This window comes from Carcharodon carcharias, chromosome 14, assembly GCF_017639515.1.
Source record: "Carcharodon carcharias isolate sCarCar2 chromosome 14, sCarCar2.pri, whole genome shotgun sequence".
Classification (NCBI taxonomy): domain Eukaryota; kingdom Metazoa; phylum Chordata; class Chondrichthyes; order Lamniformes; family Lamnidae; genus Carcharodon; species Carcharodon carcharias.
In genome coordinates, this window is record NC_054480.1 from 45,040,830 (window position 1) to 45,057,992 (window position 17,163).

The window sequence follows — 17,163 nt, forward strand, 5'->3', positions numbered from 1 at the left end:
CTGCTTGCTGACTTCATCTAGATCATTTTTTATAGATCCTTAGCAGCCTCTTCAACTTGACTACCACCCACATCCATTCCAATTTGGTATCTTTTGCAACTTAAGCGAGCATCAGAGATCATTACTAATGTAAAGCAAGGATCCCAACATTGGGTTCTTAGGACGCTGCACTCAGTGCATCTCCCTACCCCAACATTACTACGTTAATAAGCCAAATACTTGCGGATCTAAGCTCTACACTAGGAGGGAAGCATATAATCTAGGCTGAAATTAAATGTCAAAGGAGTACCTTATTGTTGGAGGTGCTATCTTTTGGAAATGGTATTAAATCATGGCCTTGTCAGATGAATGTAGTAGAACCTATTGCACTTTTTAAAAAAAAGTGCAAGGAGTTTTCATGATGATATGGTCAATATTCATGTTGTAAGCAACGCCACCTAAACAGGTTAAATGATCACTAATCCCATTCTTTCTGTGGGCTCTTGCTGTGTGCAAATTGGCTGTTGCGTGTGCCTACAAAAAAGCGAGTATGCTTCAAAACTAATTCACTGGCTATGAAGTGCCTTGAGGCACCTGATGTAAAAGGCACGCGATAAATAAAAAAAAGTTATTTAGCAATCCCCTATCTCCCATGTTTTTGCAACATTCTTAACCATTCCCAGATTTTATGCACTTTGTTTTTGGTTTAGAGATCAAAGGCGGGTTGAATTGATTTTGTTTAAATTCTGCTGAAGTGCAGGGTATTTTTTTTTAAGAATTGATATATTCAGACTGACTCAAGGCAACCAATTTTGTAGATTTTAACCTGAAAAACAGGGAAGTTAAGTGGACATATTATAATGCTTAAAAATTTCATTGACATTTTTTAATACAATCTTGATCGAGCCTTAACTTTACAGCTTCTATTTTCACTTTACGTGGTAGTCTGTACAGACATTGCATTGTGTTACAGGGTCGTCTGTACAGACTGTGCATTGCATTACAAGGTGCATAGCCTGTACAAGAACCTGCATTAGATAACAAGATGTATAGTCTGTACAGAATCTGCACTGCATTGCAAGGTGTACAGCCTGTAGATTCTGCATTGCATTGTAGGGTAGTATTTACACTCTGCTTTACATACATACAAAGTGTGCAGCCTGTATAGACTACATTGCATCACAAGGTGTATTGGCTGTATGGACTCTGCATTGCATTACAAGATGTATAAACTGTACAGGCTGTACTGCATTACAAGGTGCATAGCCTGCACAGACTCTGCATTACATTCCAAGGTGCATAGCCTGCACAGGTTCTGCATTGCATTCCAAGGTGCTCAGCCTGCACATACTCTCCATTGCATTACAAGGTGTTCAGTCTGCACAGGCTGCATTACATTCCAAGGTGCTCAGCCTGCACAGGCTCTGCATTGCATTCCAAGGTGCTCAGCCTGCACATACTCTCCATTACATTACAAGGAATACAGCCTACATTGCATTACATAAGGACCCAGAGCCGAGCGGAGCAGGGAGAGAACACGCTCCAATTCCGCGCCTGCGCATCCGCTAAGCAGCGGCACGTGAGCCCGAGCCCAGCTCTGGACTGGTCGAAGGAGCCGCGGGGGGGGGGGAGGGGGAGGAGGTGATGCAGGTGGGCGAGGCCACAGCTCCAGCAATGAATGAGTGCGCGGCCGGGCGCAGGCCTGCTTTGAGCAGCCGCCTCGGGTTCAGCTGGAGCGTGAGCGAGTGACTGACTGGTGTAATCCTGGAGTTGGGGGCTGAATGCTGCACTGGTTCCGGCGGCGGCGGCGGAGGAGGAGGAGCAGCAGTAGCAGCGACTGAGTGTCCCCACCCCCCCCGGGGAGGGGGCTCCTGGGGAGCGGGAGCTGGAGCTCGAGCCGAGTGAAGTGGGGGCCGCGAGGCCGAGGCCCGGCTGGGGGGAGGAAGGGACAGGGAGAGGGAGCCTGGGCCCGGCCTCTCTCCCACAGTGATGTGGAGTGCGCGCATCTCCCCTCAGCCACCCGCCCAGCATGGAAACTCAGGACGTCCCGAGAGGGACAAACGGTGAGGAGCGCCCGGCGCTGAGTGCCAACGGCGGCGGCACCGCCAGTACCACCAGCCCGAGGCTCCCGGGCCTCCTGTGGGAGCCCAAATACAGCCTGGTGCAGGAGGTGGGCCGCGGCAGTTACGGTGTGGTCTACGAGGCGGTGGTGAGGAAGAGTGGGGCCCGGGTGGCCATCAAGAAGATCCGCTGCGACGCTCCGGAGAACGTGGAGCTGGCTCTGTCCGAGTTCTGGGCTCTGACCAGCCTCAAACGGCAGCATGAGAATGTGATCCAGTTCGAGGAGTGTGTGCTGCAGAGGAACGGCATGGCCCAGAAGATGAGCCACGGCAACAAGCGCTCCGAGTTCTACCTGCGCTTGGTCGAGACCTCGCTGAAGGGCGAGCGGATCCTGGGCGCCGGCGAGCCCTGTTACCTCTGGTTCGTCATGGAGTTCTGCAACGGCGGCGACCTGAACCAGTACGTCCTGTCCCGGAGGCCCGACTCGGCCGTCAACACCAGCTTCATGCTGCAGCTGACCAGCGCCATCGCCTTCTTGCACAAGAACCACATCGTCCACCGGGACCTGAAACCCGACAACATCCTCATCTCCGAGAAGTCGGGGGTCCCCATTCTCAAAGTGGCCGATTTCGGCCTCAGCAAAGTCTGCGTGGTGGGCGGAGGAGCGGCGACTAACAAAAACCTGAATGTGAACAAGTGCTGGCTGTCTTCCGCTTGTGGCTCTGATTTCTACATGGCTCCAGAGGTTTGGGAAGGACACTACACGGCCAAGGCTGATATTTTCGCCCTCGGGATCATCATATGGGCCATGATTGAACGAATAACCTTTATTGATGCTGAGACTAAGAAAGAGCTGCTTGGGACCTATGTTAGGCAGGGCAGTGAGATTGTACCTGTAGGGGAAGCATTGCTAGAAAACCCAAAGATGGAACTACACATCCCACAGAAAAGGAGAACTTTCATGTCTGAAGGGATCAAGCAACTTATTAAAGACATGTTGGCTGCTAATCCACAGGATCGTCCCGACGCCTTTGAGTTAGAAACTAGGATGGACCAGGTCACTTGTGCTGCATAAATTATCTATTATAAAGTGGATACTCTTGTAAAAGGTATACATACAATAAGCACAATACTAATTGTGCAGGCTCTTAGTTGTATGTCATTGTATGTAGCACACATGCTTCATCTAGTGTATATAGTTTCCCCCGATTGTAAAATGTACTCTTGCATAACTTGCATCTTTTGAAAATGGGGTGTCTTTAACACTTGTAACTCAAATTAGGCCCCATTTTAATTCTGACTGCTCCAATTTAAGGATCTGAATTAAGAAAACAACCTAAAATTTCTTGCTCCTTTTTTGGGACGAGGGAGGTCGGTGCTTTTCCTATAAAGCAAGCCCATGTGTGGGATGATCTCCTCTTGCAGCCAAAACCAAACTTGGCATGTGTATAAGAGCCCAAGACAAGATAATTTTGATTCTCTTGTCCCGTATTCTGCCATTAGTGTCTACCTGGGGCACTGAGGAATATTGCTGGAAAATCAAGAATAGAGATAACAGGAGCAACTGAGTTTGTTCCCAAGAGTGAGTTGCAGTTCTGTTTGCCAGTGACTCTCTCAAGACAACCCCTGACTTTCAACACTTGGATTAAGTTCCTAGCCTTACTTGAACATCCAGCTCTGGGCATTGTGTTAAAATTCTGTTATGTCCTAAGAGGCACAAATCTAGTATTATCATTTAGACTACTATAGGTGTTTTACAGGCAAACGATTAAAGTTTGTGTGTAGGATTGGTATGTTGTGAATCAAACCTTCAGTTAAGAATAGAAATAGAAAATGCTGGCTAACACTTGGCAGGTTAGGCAGTGACTGTGGAGAGAGTTAATGTTTCAGGTTGATGGTCCATTAGAGTTGTTGAGGATAATTGTTTTGCTTGTAGCTGTTGCCAGTATAAGCTGATATGGGATTTACTGGTTTTGATCCATCTTATCTTATTAGCAAAGATTATGCTAATTTTTTTGAAGTCCATGCTTTGTTTTTTTTTAAACTCAGCATCAGGGAAAACTACTGAAATCTTTGCCTCTGACATATTCCATAATAGCCCATATAAATAACTATATATTTTATAACTTATCTTTTTAATGTAACACTTATCAAATCGATAGTTATGCAACTATTTTTTATTCTATGTTTAACTAATTTCAAAGTTTGGAAAATGAAATTGTTCTTTCCTGGCCAAAGATCTTTGTGGATAAGAAACTATGATATTTCTATTGTCCTTGACCCTTTATTTCACACACACACACACACACACACACACACACACACACACACACACACACACCCCCACCGCCGCCACCTCTGTCTCCCAACAAAACAAAATGTGACATTTCAGTTGTTTTGTGATGGCATTTATCCTTTTAATTAAGAACTTGACCCACAGCATTTGAGAGGATGTAAAATTACTACTTTGGGGTCGCTCTAAATTGATAGCATCACTTGACATACATTTTCCAGATGAATTATAGAGTTTTGTTTGGCCCATATTATTCTGAATATTTGTGAATTTAGTGTGCATTTTCTATTGAAATGGATTTTAGTTTACAGGTGGGAAGGGAAAGTAAGGTGGCAGAAGCAAAGCGAGTATTTGCCAGCAATATTGATTTCAGGCAATATAGTTAATTTCTACTATAAGTTTATCACGTGAAATCTGATGCCACAAAATAGGTTCCTGGAGTTCCTTAAGAAAATTAATGTTTTAACCAAGAAAGGGAAGTTAGGGTATATTGCTGATCCAACAGTGTTAAACATGTTATGGTGAGGAGGGTTATCTTTTTATTCAGAACAAAAATGTACATTGACAAAACAATTGCTGAATGAAAGTTTTTTAATATATATAAACTCCTGTTTGACTCTGTTATTTCATATCTCATGTAGACTATTGATTTGGGAGAGGAAAATGAACCAAATCTTGATGTTCTTGAAAACTCATTCTTTATTTTCAGATTTGTTAATTAGTGAAATTGCTAGTTTAAAACCCAATTAGTGCTCACACAAAAATGGTAAATACTTTGCAGTCTGGAATGAAACTGTAGGTAAGCTTATATACCTGTACCAACGAAATTAGTATGTAGTTTAGGAATATTTTTAGAGGAGTAGGCCTGCTGGCTTGTTAAATATTTACTTGCATGCAAAAATCTTTCTGCACAGTGAGTGTATGTTACAAAATTTGTTGAGCGAAACTACTTTTTGTCCATGCAAACAAGATGATGAACAAACCATAAGAATGCTCTACTTTTAAGAGTGGACGTTCTGGAAATCTCTGAATATATTTATGAACTTTTAGGCTTATGAATCACTTTCTTTGTCTGCTGTTGCTAAATTTATTCTACAGTATTTCCTCTGGGTGTGTAGAAATTTTTTTCTCAAATTGAGAAATCTAATTTTAACTTTCAGTTTCAGTTTTTAATTTTTGAAGAGATTTTTCTTGCACAGAATTGAATTCTGTAGTTCTAATATAGTTCTTGCATTTAATTATGGATCGATAATATTATGCAGGTCATTTTGCTAAAGCAATTTGATTACTCATTAAGACAAAAGCTCAAAATTGACTTGTGTAATATTTGTGATATACTTGAAGTAATTAGGGCTAGTTCCCCAAACTGGACATTCTGTTGATCCTGCTTGCTGCAGTAGGCACGTTTCATAAACTACAGTTGCAAACTTTAGATTGATTTTTGCACTGCAAGTGGTGGGAAACTTTAGGAGCAAAACCCATAATCTAGACTACCAGGTACTGGATGAGCATAGCACGGATGAAAGTAGTCTTTTCCTATCCATTTCTGTTGTGGACCAGGAATTCAGCATGTCACTTGGCATATCTCTGCCATGTGAAGTCAAATTGAGATTAATCATGGGAGAACTTCAAAGTTGAGCAAAGCTAAAATAATATTACAAAAAGTAATTGTTCCATTAAGCAGTAGTGAAGTACCAGTTGCTGTTGTCTCAGATAATTTTGGAGCAAATTAATGTCTCAGCCATTTGATCTTGTTTTGTTGTAAGCTTTGCGTCCTTGCACTTAAGGCAGGCATGCCATCAGCATTCACTTCTACAATTACATATCTGACAGAAAGTGGATCTAGTGAGTAGGGCAATCACAATTTGTATTTATCTAATTTCACAAGAGTGTTATGAGACAGAGTTTGATGCTGAGCCAGAAGAACACTTGGTCAAAATGTTACTTTTTAAGAGAAATTAAATTTAACTCTATCTTTTGAAGTATTTAATGTTTATGTATTAGGTGCCATCAGCTTACCACCCAAATAAAACTAAAAGCAGTTTTGTCAATGGCAGGTGTAGTTCTAACGGATGTGTTGTTTTGCTATTGATAGCACTTTGGTGTAAAGCAGGGGACATTTGCTGACCTTACAGGATCTGAAACCTGTATTTTTTTGAGAATCCTGCAAGCTGCTGTTGGGTATTCATTTCCTTTGTGAAGTGCATTCACGCAAGTGTATTTCATTTGAATCCATTGATTGGATTGCAAGTGTTACTTGGGCACTTGACCCCAAGGTGAGTTTTATCATGTTTGGCAAACTGGCAGGTTCTTTCCCAAAGTTTCTGATTATCTTGGTGAATCTCCTCTGCAGCATCCCCATAATCTCGACAACTTCACTAAAGTAAAACCTGGACACCGTTCTAATTTGCTGAGCTTTAGCATTACTAATTCTTGTGTTTGTACTCCATATTCTTAAAGTTAGGATTTTATCAAATTGTGGATACTTTCAAAGATTTTGAAATTCAGTACAGGCAATACTTAGTGTATTTTTATCAATAGTTAGTTCCTCAGATAATTATTAGACACTACCTGCTTTTTATAAATCCATTTTGGCTGTGTGTAATTACCCTCTGCTTTAAGTGATTTAACTTTATTTCCCTTGGAAGCTTTTTCACTACTGTCATCAGCTTGCTATAGTTAACTGGTTTATCAGTTCATTAAATAGAAAAGTTACATTTAGCTAGCCTCCAGTCTCTTGGCGCAGTTGGGTTTGAAAGGTTGTGGTCAGAGTCATGAAACACTACTGTTTTTTTTTCCAACTTCCATTCTCATCCTAGGCGTAGTGCTTTTCTACTTTGTGTACCACCAATAGTTTTCAGTCCTGCATTCTTATCAGTGGTAATCTTAACTAATTGCATCATTTTATTCTCACTTCCACATAAAGACTAGAAAAACCCTCTTCAGGGTGGGTTGAGATGTAATCAATTCATTGAGATTCCATGTAGGTTTTCATGAGGTATTTGGTAAAGATGAAGAATGCAGCTTGGACGCATTTGCCTGTATTTGGGGTCTAATTTCAGCTAACTTTGTCAAAGTGTTGACAGGGAGAATTGCAGTGTGGCACTGTCTTAATGGGACCCTAGAATTTGTGGTGTGTGTTACATACCTGATGCTAATTTGAAGCTTTTCTTGAGATGCTTGTATGAGATGATATTGTGCAATGGCTATCGCTCTACATCATCAAGGTGGCAACTTACTTTCTTGAAAGTAGTACATTTGTCATTGTCAGCCATTTGGTATTGCAGTCTTTGGTTGTCATATTCATTCTATTGACTTATGCCTCTGGTTGCTCTTGGAATCCAAGAAAAGTTGATGTAAACTATCCAAAGTGCGATGTTCTTCATATATGCTTTCAGCAGGATGTTGCACAGTTGACGGGTGCACTATGGGCATTAAAGATGCATTTATCCAGCTTTCAAAACCCTATTTGAAATCTATAAAATTTTTAGCATTGTTTTAATTACTTTAATAAGGCTGTGATTTTATAGCTTTTAAAGTATCCAAAATGTAGCAGTATTTTCATTTCCTCCTTTCCCTCTCCCCATTTCCTCCTTCATATCGTATCTTCAAAGACAAATTTTACAGTGTTTGTGTACCTGTGTAAATTCCACAAGAATGATCATTCTTTCCATTATCTCTATTCCCAACAGTTTGAGCCCTTAGGTTCAGAACAAAACTGGATGACAACCTTTCTCAAGCTATTAGTAAAATGTAAAATACAGTGGTGCATTAGAAGCCGAACTCAATAGCAAATTGGTCCATCAGGGGAAAATCCTGTGATAGCTGCACTGGCATTAGGAATGTGAAAATATTTTACCGTGTGTTTATGATATGGATAGGTCACACAGTAGGATCTAACAATTGCCCCTCTTTCTGCTTTCAAATTTATAATAAACAAGCAAAATCTAATGAGTCACTGCTTCCATTGTACTCCTGACACCCCAAATAAACCTCCCACATCCAATTTTTTGTCTTCCCTCTTAAATCTTTTCTAACATCAGGCATCTTTTTTTCTTTTGTTCGTCTTGAGCCTTCGTCATTGTTTCTTATTGGAACCAGTTTCATATTTTAAAAGCTCTTTAGTTCAACTCTGTTCCACGTGTTTAGGGTATATAACTAATCATTGTGTTCTAATGTCTGTTTGCATTTGATTTTTTTGAATTACCTCATTTTGATCTCATGTCCTTTTAAAATCTTTCTCCCCTAATGATTTGTTGCTGTAACCTTTAACTCCCTAGAGCTTCCCTATTCTCAGGCAAAGCCAAAACTTATCAACTATGGAGAGCAATTCTAATCTTTGGCACTATCATATTTAACATAAGTGGCAGGAGAAGTCCATATGGTCCCTTGATTCTATTCCACTATCGAGTAAGATCATGGCTGATTTTTGCATCTGTTAAAATTATAGAAGCTATTATCTCAGGTTATCAGTTGAAAGTTCTGGCCTAATCCATGATTTGCAAAGATGTTTCATAATAATGTGAAAAGTTGAGGCTTGAGATGATAGGAAATTTGCTTATCGATCATCGCCTTGTGTTCTGTTGAGTGTTAAAAATATCTGTCTAGATACAGGGTAAATTTATGGCCCAGTGTTCACTGCCATTGACCTTAAAGTAAGCCTTACAGAGAGATCTAGTGATCTTTTTGAGACCTACACCTCTATTGCAGCATTCTTTACTAGGCATTGCAAGTGTGAAGCTCTCCAAGCCAATCATATTAAAGGATTTTCACAGACGCCTAACCAGAAAGCAAAAAGTAGTGAAATAAAATTACTTTAAAAAATATGGAGATCAAATTAAAGATTAGGACGTACAAATGGGGTGAAGGTATAAGCTTAAATGTTCAAAAATCTAATTTAGTACTGTATAAATGTAGAATTTTTTTCAGAGCTAGTATTAATTGCATCACTATTTAAAACCCAGTTACATCAGATTGAACAAGGTGTAACTTTTAATGGGGTTTGTAACAGCAATATAAGAGTGGAAAAAATAAATGTTCTCATGGATTTCAGGGATTGGTGGGAAGGTTGTGTCCACATTCACAGCTTGCGACAGCACTGGGTGACAGATCGCAACTTTAGGATTTCTGCACTAATCTGTGCAAGCCCAACACCCTGCAATTGTGGTCAGTTTCAAAGGGATAGTGATAAAAAGTCTTGCATTTGTATAGTGCTTTTTGTGACTACCGAACATCTCGAGCACTTGACAACAAATTAAGTACTCCTGAAGTGTAGTTACTGTAGTAGGACGCTGGCAGTTTGCCATTCATTTGCCCCTGCAAAATACGGACTATTAAAACCTTGGAGAAGTGTTAGATTTTTCCTTTCTTGGAAGGAAATATTTTGGTCTGAAGCTTGGAGGCAAATTATGTAAAAGAGGTGATAAGAGACCACCACAGGAGTCCAAGAAAGCTCTAGTTGGATTAATTGGAAGAAGTGCAATGGAGTGTTGTGTAATAGAAAAGCATCAGTGAAACTGAAAGGAAGAATCTACAAGATATTTGAGACTGGCCTTATTTTTTTGCTAAAAACTTGGGCAATAGCAAGAAGACAGAAACGACTGGATACTAATGAGATGCAGATGCTGAGATGGATGTGTGGAGTAATGAAAGAGGACAAAATCAGGAACCAGCACATCGAGGTCAGTGAAGATTGTGGGAGCATTGAAAGTAGCTGAGAAGAAATTGAAACGCTATGGCCACCTGTTGCAGAGAGAGAGGGGAAATGTGGCATGGCAAGTGATGGAGATAGGACTGCCAGGGAGAAGGAGGGCTTAAGACTAGATGGAAAGATGTGGTGGTGAGAGATTTAAACATGGATTGCAAGATGAATGGGTGGCTGACAGGAGGAGATGGAGAAGGGTGATCAACCAGCCTTGTGGCGACTTCAAATAAAATGTTTAGAAGCTGAAAGAAGGAGAGATTATAAGAGAGAACTACCTGAGACCAAGAAAGTTGATAGATGGAACATGCATAAAATTGTCAAATACACGAGGCTATAGCTATTGGTTGGGCATGTGCTCGCTGCTTCAAGTGCTTCACTTTGCACTTAATATGCTTTTCTTCAACCATGGGGGAATTCATGAAGTAAATTGCCCCATCCTCTTTCCACATTGATGCTGCTCCCTCCATAAGCCCAACTAATTCAGTTCTTCTCCACTTGCCAACTCCTGGTAGAACTGCACCTCTGCAGTTTCTGTGCAGCAGTATTTCTATACTTGACCATATTGTTGCCCCTCACTGCCCCTGGGTCCTGTCCCAGTTATCACCTAGTAGTTTCCATGCTGATCATGTAACTCACCTTGATATGGCAACAGTCACCTTTCTGGCATTCATTACAGATACATGTATGTTTTTATAATAGGAAATGCTTGCAGCTTTCCAGTTGTTCAATTATCAATTATTGTTGCATCCTCCCCACAAACAATGCAGAGATGTTTTGCGCATATCTTTTACAGGCAATATTGTCAGAATTAGTGTTTTAAAGCCTTGTGGTGGGGGTGTCTTTGTTAATGGGCTAAACATAATAGGGGAGATCTTCCTGGGTCTGTGTCCAGGTTCATTAGATCATCAATGAATAACAGAAAATTAAGTCAATATGCCTATAAAGGAAGCACCCTGATGGGTATTATGTGCTCTGGCTTGACTAGTTTTCCAATATTTTCTGCATCCAGCTTATCCAGTGTGCTTGAAAATATACCCAGGAAAATCCAGCTATCTTTTGTTTAGGGAATGTTGGTTTGTGATGCTCCAAATAATGTCAGACTCACTGGGATTCATGTTCCCATTTTGTTATACCAAGCTTCACTGATTTGTTATGGATGTGTGTATATGGAATTGCAGTTTGCTAGTCCTTAGCATTATTCCTTCAATTAGCGACAAATGGTCCAGGATAAAGCAACCAATCATCAACTTTTGGAAGTGGTGGTTGTGGACAGTTTTATTGTTCCAATCATAATCTTGAGTCATCTTTGGCATTCAATGAGAACAATCCACATGCAAGAACTAAGCTTCAACCCAGTACTATGGAATTGTGGGAACAAATGGAGCAGTAGTGAAACACACTCAAACTTTTTTTTTTACAGTTTCACATGCCAGCAGTTTGCTTTCATTCACAACCGTGAAATGTTTACCAAAATAAATAAAAGGAAATGGCCTGTTTCTTATTTTGATTAAAAACTTTCAAAGTTCTTAATGATTGAAAACAAATTGGTACCAATGTATTGGAATGATGAACTATAATTTCTCTATATAATGCAAAATTAACAGCATAAAATTTTTCTTTGTCATGTATTGCAACTGAACTTCACAAGGAAGTTTGTTTTTCGTTCATGGGATTTGGCCATCAGCATTTATTGCCCACCCCTGATTGCGCTCGAATTTGGTGGTGAGCTGCCTTGAGCTGCTGCAGTCCATGAGGTATAGGTACACCCACAGTGCTGTTAGGGATTTTGACCCAGCAGAAGCGAAGGAACGGCAACATATTTCCAAGTCAGGAATCGTGTGTCGCTTGGAGGGGAGTTTATATGTGTCTGCTGCCCTTGTTCTTCTAGATGGTAGCAGTTTGGAAGGTGCTGTCTAAGGAGCCTTGGTGAATTCCTGCAGTGCATCTTGTAGATAATGCACATTTCTGTCACTGTGCATTGGTAATGGAAGGAGTGAATGTTTGTGGAGTGGTGCCAATCAAGTGGGCTGCTTTGCCCTAGATGCTGTTGAGTTTCTTAAGTGTTACTGGAGCTGCACTCATCCAGGCAACTGGCGAATATTCCATCACACTCCTGACTTGGGCCTTGTAGATAGTGGACAAGCTTTGGGGGGTCAGTAAGCAAGTTACTCGTCGCAGGATTCCTAGCCTCTGACCTGCTCTTGTAGCCACAGTACTTGTATGGCTAGTCCAGTTCAGTTTTTGATCAATGGTAACTCCCAGGGTGTTGATCGTGGAGTATTCATAGCATAGTCTACTTGCCAACTAATCAGAACCATCTTCTCATGTTGTATAACCCCATTGTTCCCTTTACAATTTGGTATTCTTGCGATTGTCCTGAGAAGTACAAGACAAAAAGCTTTGACCATGTCTTTTTTCAGCAATACTCAAGTTCTGTACTACCAAAAAACTATTTTAGTATACCTCTTGTTTAGTTACTTGAAGACTTGTGAAAGGTTCCCTTGACTATATTTTTTTAAAATTATGGCCTGACAAGCTGTTCTGATAAAAGGTCACACCCTGAAACTTAACTCTGTTCTCCCTCCACAGATGCTGTCAGACCCGTTGTTTCCACCGTTTTCCATTTTCTTTCCAGCTATAGTGTCCAACAATTTAACAGATTTTCTTGTGTGATTGTCTGATGTGCTTTAAAATAGTCTCATTTTGTAAACAACTTCTTTCTTCTTTTCAGGCTGGATAAATTGGAACATGAGCTTGCTGTCACGAATGGAAAATAAACTGAACAGCTTCCTTAGAATGTACAGAGTTTGGAGTCTTTGCTGCATTTAGAGCTTCAGCATTAGCTGATGTCAAGACGAGGAAAGCTATGCAATTAAATTGCTAGGAATTTTTTGGGAGGGGGGTGTTTGCCATGCAATAAACTTGTATTTACACTATTTGATTGTACCTTCACTTTATCTGATTAAATGGTGTGTCCTTGAAGATTTAATTGGGTGGATTGAATTCTTAAAACTGTGACCCTGTGTTGGTTAATTTTGTTTTATGTAAAGCATTAGATGTTATTGGCAAGAATTTGAGCAGCTGCACTTATATACCAGTATGATTTATTTTAAAATGATCACCATGAGTGACCAGAGTGCCTTAAATTATTTTGTCATATTCATTGATGCTAAACAGAATTCGAGGAACTTTAAATTTCAAAACGTTTTAAATTTTTTGTCCTAAGGTAACTTACTGGGGAGCCAGTTTCTCTGATATGGCCTTGGTTGACGTGTTTCTGGTAGGCTGAAAACTGAGGAGAGTTAGTTCAACCATAAAATCAGTAGCTCCATTGAAATGAAATGCTAAATAAAGAACTTGGCCATTTGGAAACTGAAGCTAAACACTTGTGGTCATTCTTCCTCCTTCCCCCACCCTACCCTTAGTGGTATTTGGTAAATGGCAGCTGGAACTTTAGGTCAAGCAGGGTTTGGTATTTGGAACCTGGACTTTGAGACAAGGCTAAAATAAATAACTGCCTCTCTCTCTCACTTAAAGAATCTTGAATGCATGAAGTTCGAATAAACTTATCCAATCTGTGCATTTACTCTGACCACAGTAAAAAAAAACTACCACAGTCACTGTTACAGCTCATCAGGATGGTAGGTGTGGGAAGCAGAAAATTCACATTCTTTGAAAATGGTGTACTTAAAGAGTTTTAACTCCACTAATTGAGAGACTATGGCATGGAATCTCGCTCCACTGGAGTGAAAATCTGAGATTCACGGTCAGTGTCCCTGTTTGCAGCAGTCAAAATTTTCCACCTACGTGCTCGGAAAACACAGTACTGTGAATCAGGTGTGCTGGCCCCTGCATCAGGTACGGAGTCTAAATTTTAGTTCTATTATCTTCTGCTGTGCAATAACTGACCTAGGAGTTCTTGATGCTGATACTATGTAACAAATTAGAGTAGCGTCGTTCTTCAGCACAAAAATGATATTCTTGTGTTACTGGCAATTCTAGCATAAAAGTTCTCCTGTTTTTTTGCCACTAGCTTAAACACTGATATTATGGAGGCTGGCTCTCCAAATCATTCTGAACAGCTCTCGGCACTAAAGTTGCTACTAAGCTGTGACTTGATCAACCAGGACATACAGATGCCATAGACTCCAGCTGTTTGAAATCTGGTGAGATGAACCAATTTAGGCATATTTCCACTGAAGTTTGATCTCATTTTAATTGCTTAGTCTCCCTCTGTAATGTCAAATATTCAATAATTAGTTTTCAAAACTGCAAAATCAGGATAATTTTTTTAAAGGCTGAGCTGTTTTAATTTAATACCAGAACAACATTTCTAAAAATCATTCAAGGTTTGAGTATTGGATTCTTGGTGGAATGATGCAAACAAAAGAAAATTGGGAATCTTTCCACTAAAAATGGTCTTGGGTGACATTCATTTTTCAGCATGCAATACTGAATAATTTTTTGAAAACTTTCCAAGCTCAATTGTAAAGTAATTTATCCCACTTCTGTCTCTTGTCCATAAGTGATCTTTACATTTGCTTTTTCTGAGAAAGTAGTCATTTTATTCCATAGCTGGTGAAAATCATATCGCTGTAGAGAATGTATATAGTTTGCTCTTGACTGCACCTTATTTTCCTTAAGCGTGTAGTCAAACCAGTGCAATATATCAGTTACCACAGCAATCCTTGAGGTATATTGCAGCAAAAAAAGTGCTGTTGGCCATTAGTTGTGAAGAAGTTTTTAATAACAAATTGCCAATACAGTAGTTCACCATGTTTCATTGATCAAGCAAAATATTGATCTAAACCAAATTATTCATCACAGCTTTTTTATTGTAACTAATGAAATGGAGAAATTTCAAGATTGTTATCTTCATTTTCATATTGATAAATTGAGGTTTACTGCTGAGTTGATGAGCCTGGATTTAACTTTGCTCACTACAAGTTAGTCATGGGTACAAAAATGTTAGATGAGACATTACTGTATTTGTGGGAAAGTATTAGCCTTAAAATTATACTATTTAATTAACATTCTACTGAAAGTGCTCCTCCTGCATGAAAATCAACTTAGCCCTATGCAGTTGGACTGCTAGGTATTTCTTAGCTTTTTAAGGGCTTCATTTTGCATTTAACAATTGGAAAAGAGCTGACCCACTGACAAATTGCAGGCCAATTCACATCTTACTGCTCATCTGGATGGGATCATTAACCTGTGTACTTCTCCTATAGCCTTATGTAAGTAACTGATTAGTAGCACAGGGCTGAGACACTGATCTGCAGTGTTGCAGTGATAGATCTCCACTTGTGTTAATGAATCTCTTTTTTTCTAATGCTAGTGACGGGAAAATGACCCTATGATCAACAGTAGATCTCTCTCTTTGCCCTTACCCACCGACCCACCCTACCTCCTGAAGACATTTAATACTATAAGTAGCAATTCAATATTGCAATTCTGGTGTACATTTAATGTTTGATCTTGGAAAGTTAAATCTTAAAGTAAATGTGCCAAAAATTCTAGAGTAAAATATTGTTCTTTGAGTACATGGATAGAGTTCAAGGCATATTACATTGCTTTCTTAAAAATTAGACTACCAAAAGTCTAAGGAAAAAGGTAATTGGTTTGCTAAACCCAAGAATGCTCCAATACTTTGACCTTATGGTGACTTAATATTGTGAAATTAATGGTGTTTTGTTATGACATTGGTCGTGTTAGCAGGTTCAATGTGACTATTAGAAATTGTCTGGAAATAAGCCAAATTTCAAACTTGTATAATCAGAGGCTGAGTTGGAAAAACATGATGTGAAACGTGCAGTAAAACAGCTCTTGAGGCTCCCTTTTTGTGCTGTTCAATTAGAAGAGCTAATCTTTTTGCCTAATGTGCTATAAATACAGGGTAATTGATCTACAGTCATGAAAATGTAGTGCTTTACTTTTTGACCTACAAAGTTAATGTCCTTTCTGGAGCTTTAGCAAAAGGTTTTTAAAATTGCACAATAAAAGCAAAGGAAAGTTGTTACATTCAAAGAAGGAGGCACTTGCATATTGAGACCAAATTCAGACTGAAGATCTTCAGTTAAAATTGCAGTGCTTGTTGATCCATGAATGTGGATTGTCATTGTTTAGTGTGCTGTCCCCTACCAATCTTTTGCAGTCTCAGAAGTTGAAAATGCAGGAAAAAATGTCTGTTTTGTAGATGAGCTGCTTTACAAAGTTACTTGGGAATGTTATTCTATGTGGAAATAATGGGGTGGGATAGGGCGAAAAAGAGGGAACAGATTCTAGGAGCATTTTGTACTGGGGCAGAATGCTAGATGTGACTGAACATTTGGGACATGTTTACTGAAGCGTCGCTATGTGGTTTACAGAAGGATTTGCTTCAAGAGAATCCTCGTTTGTTTCTACCTCGTATTCAGGGTGTCACCCAAGTCATGCTGGATGATGTAACACTGCTTGTTCTCTCTACGGTTGGTTTGTCCTCTTACTGCAAATTTATTTCATTAGATTGTCTCCAAGAACCTTTACACTTCTATGCAATTTTTATGTATTCAGATTTGAAACACTGTAATGGTACCACAATCTCTCTTTATGTTGGTCCCTCTGCATCGAACATAAACATTGTTGTGAACCAATATTTGAACATTTTTTGATTTTTGTATTTAACATTGATTTGTAGTTTGGACAGGTGCCATTTGAATATTCAAATAATTTGTCTTAGGAAGAATATTTGACATTCATTGCATTTGTTATTTCAGCAATAAAGAATTTAAAATGTGTTCTGATTTGAGAATTTGATTTTTTGTTTATTTTTGGTAAAATGTTCAATTTAATTCCTTCCACAGAATTTAAATGAAAAATTCTGCAACTTCAAGAAAGTATTGTCAATTTATTTAAATCTAAATAAGCACTTTTAGCCAGTTCTCAATCAATATGACTGATAGTGTTGCGCATGATTTTCGATCTACAGATTTGCAGACAAAATGATTGTTGGATTACTACCTCACACGCTACCTCACATGGAGGCTGTGTTGTGAATTTCTTAATTCATTGTAAAACCTTTTATAGCAGTCCACTTGACGCTTAAAGTCACTGTTTGACATCTTGTAGAAGTTAACTCCCATATGAA

At 39.5% G+C, this 17,163-nt stretch overlaps 1 protein-coding gene across 1 annotated transcript; it reads left to right on the forward strand.

Moving 5' to 3' along the window:
• The first annotated feature begins 1,639 nt into the window (after positions 1–1,639).
• stk35 (serine/threonine kinase 35) lies at positions 1,640–16,813 on the forward strand. The gene is made up of 2 exons (XM_041204474.1): positions 1,640–3,149; positions 12,769–16,813. Exon 1 carries the CDS (start codon positions 2,009–2,011, stop codon positions 3,113–3,115), a length of 1,107 nt encoding a protein of 368 aa, XP_041060408.1. The 5' UTR covers positions 1,640–2,008; the 3' UTR covers positions 3,116–3,149; positions 12,769–16,813.
• The last annotated feature ends 350 nt before the right edge of the window (positions 16,814–17,163 follow it).

Excerpts from the sequence above, each read along its gene's own strand:
- stk35 (XM_041204474.1), top strand. The coding sequence starts at position 2,009 with ATGGAAACTCAGGACGTCCCGAGAGGGACAAACGGTGAGGAGCGCCCG.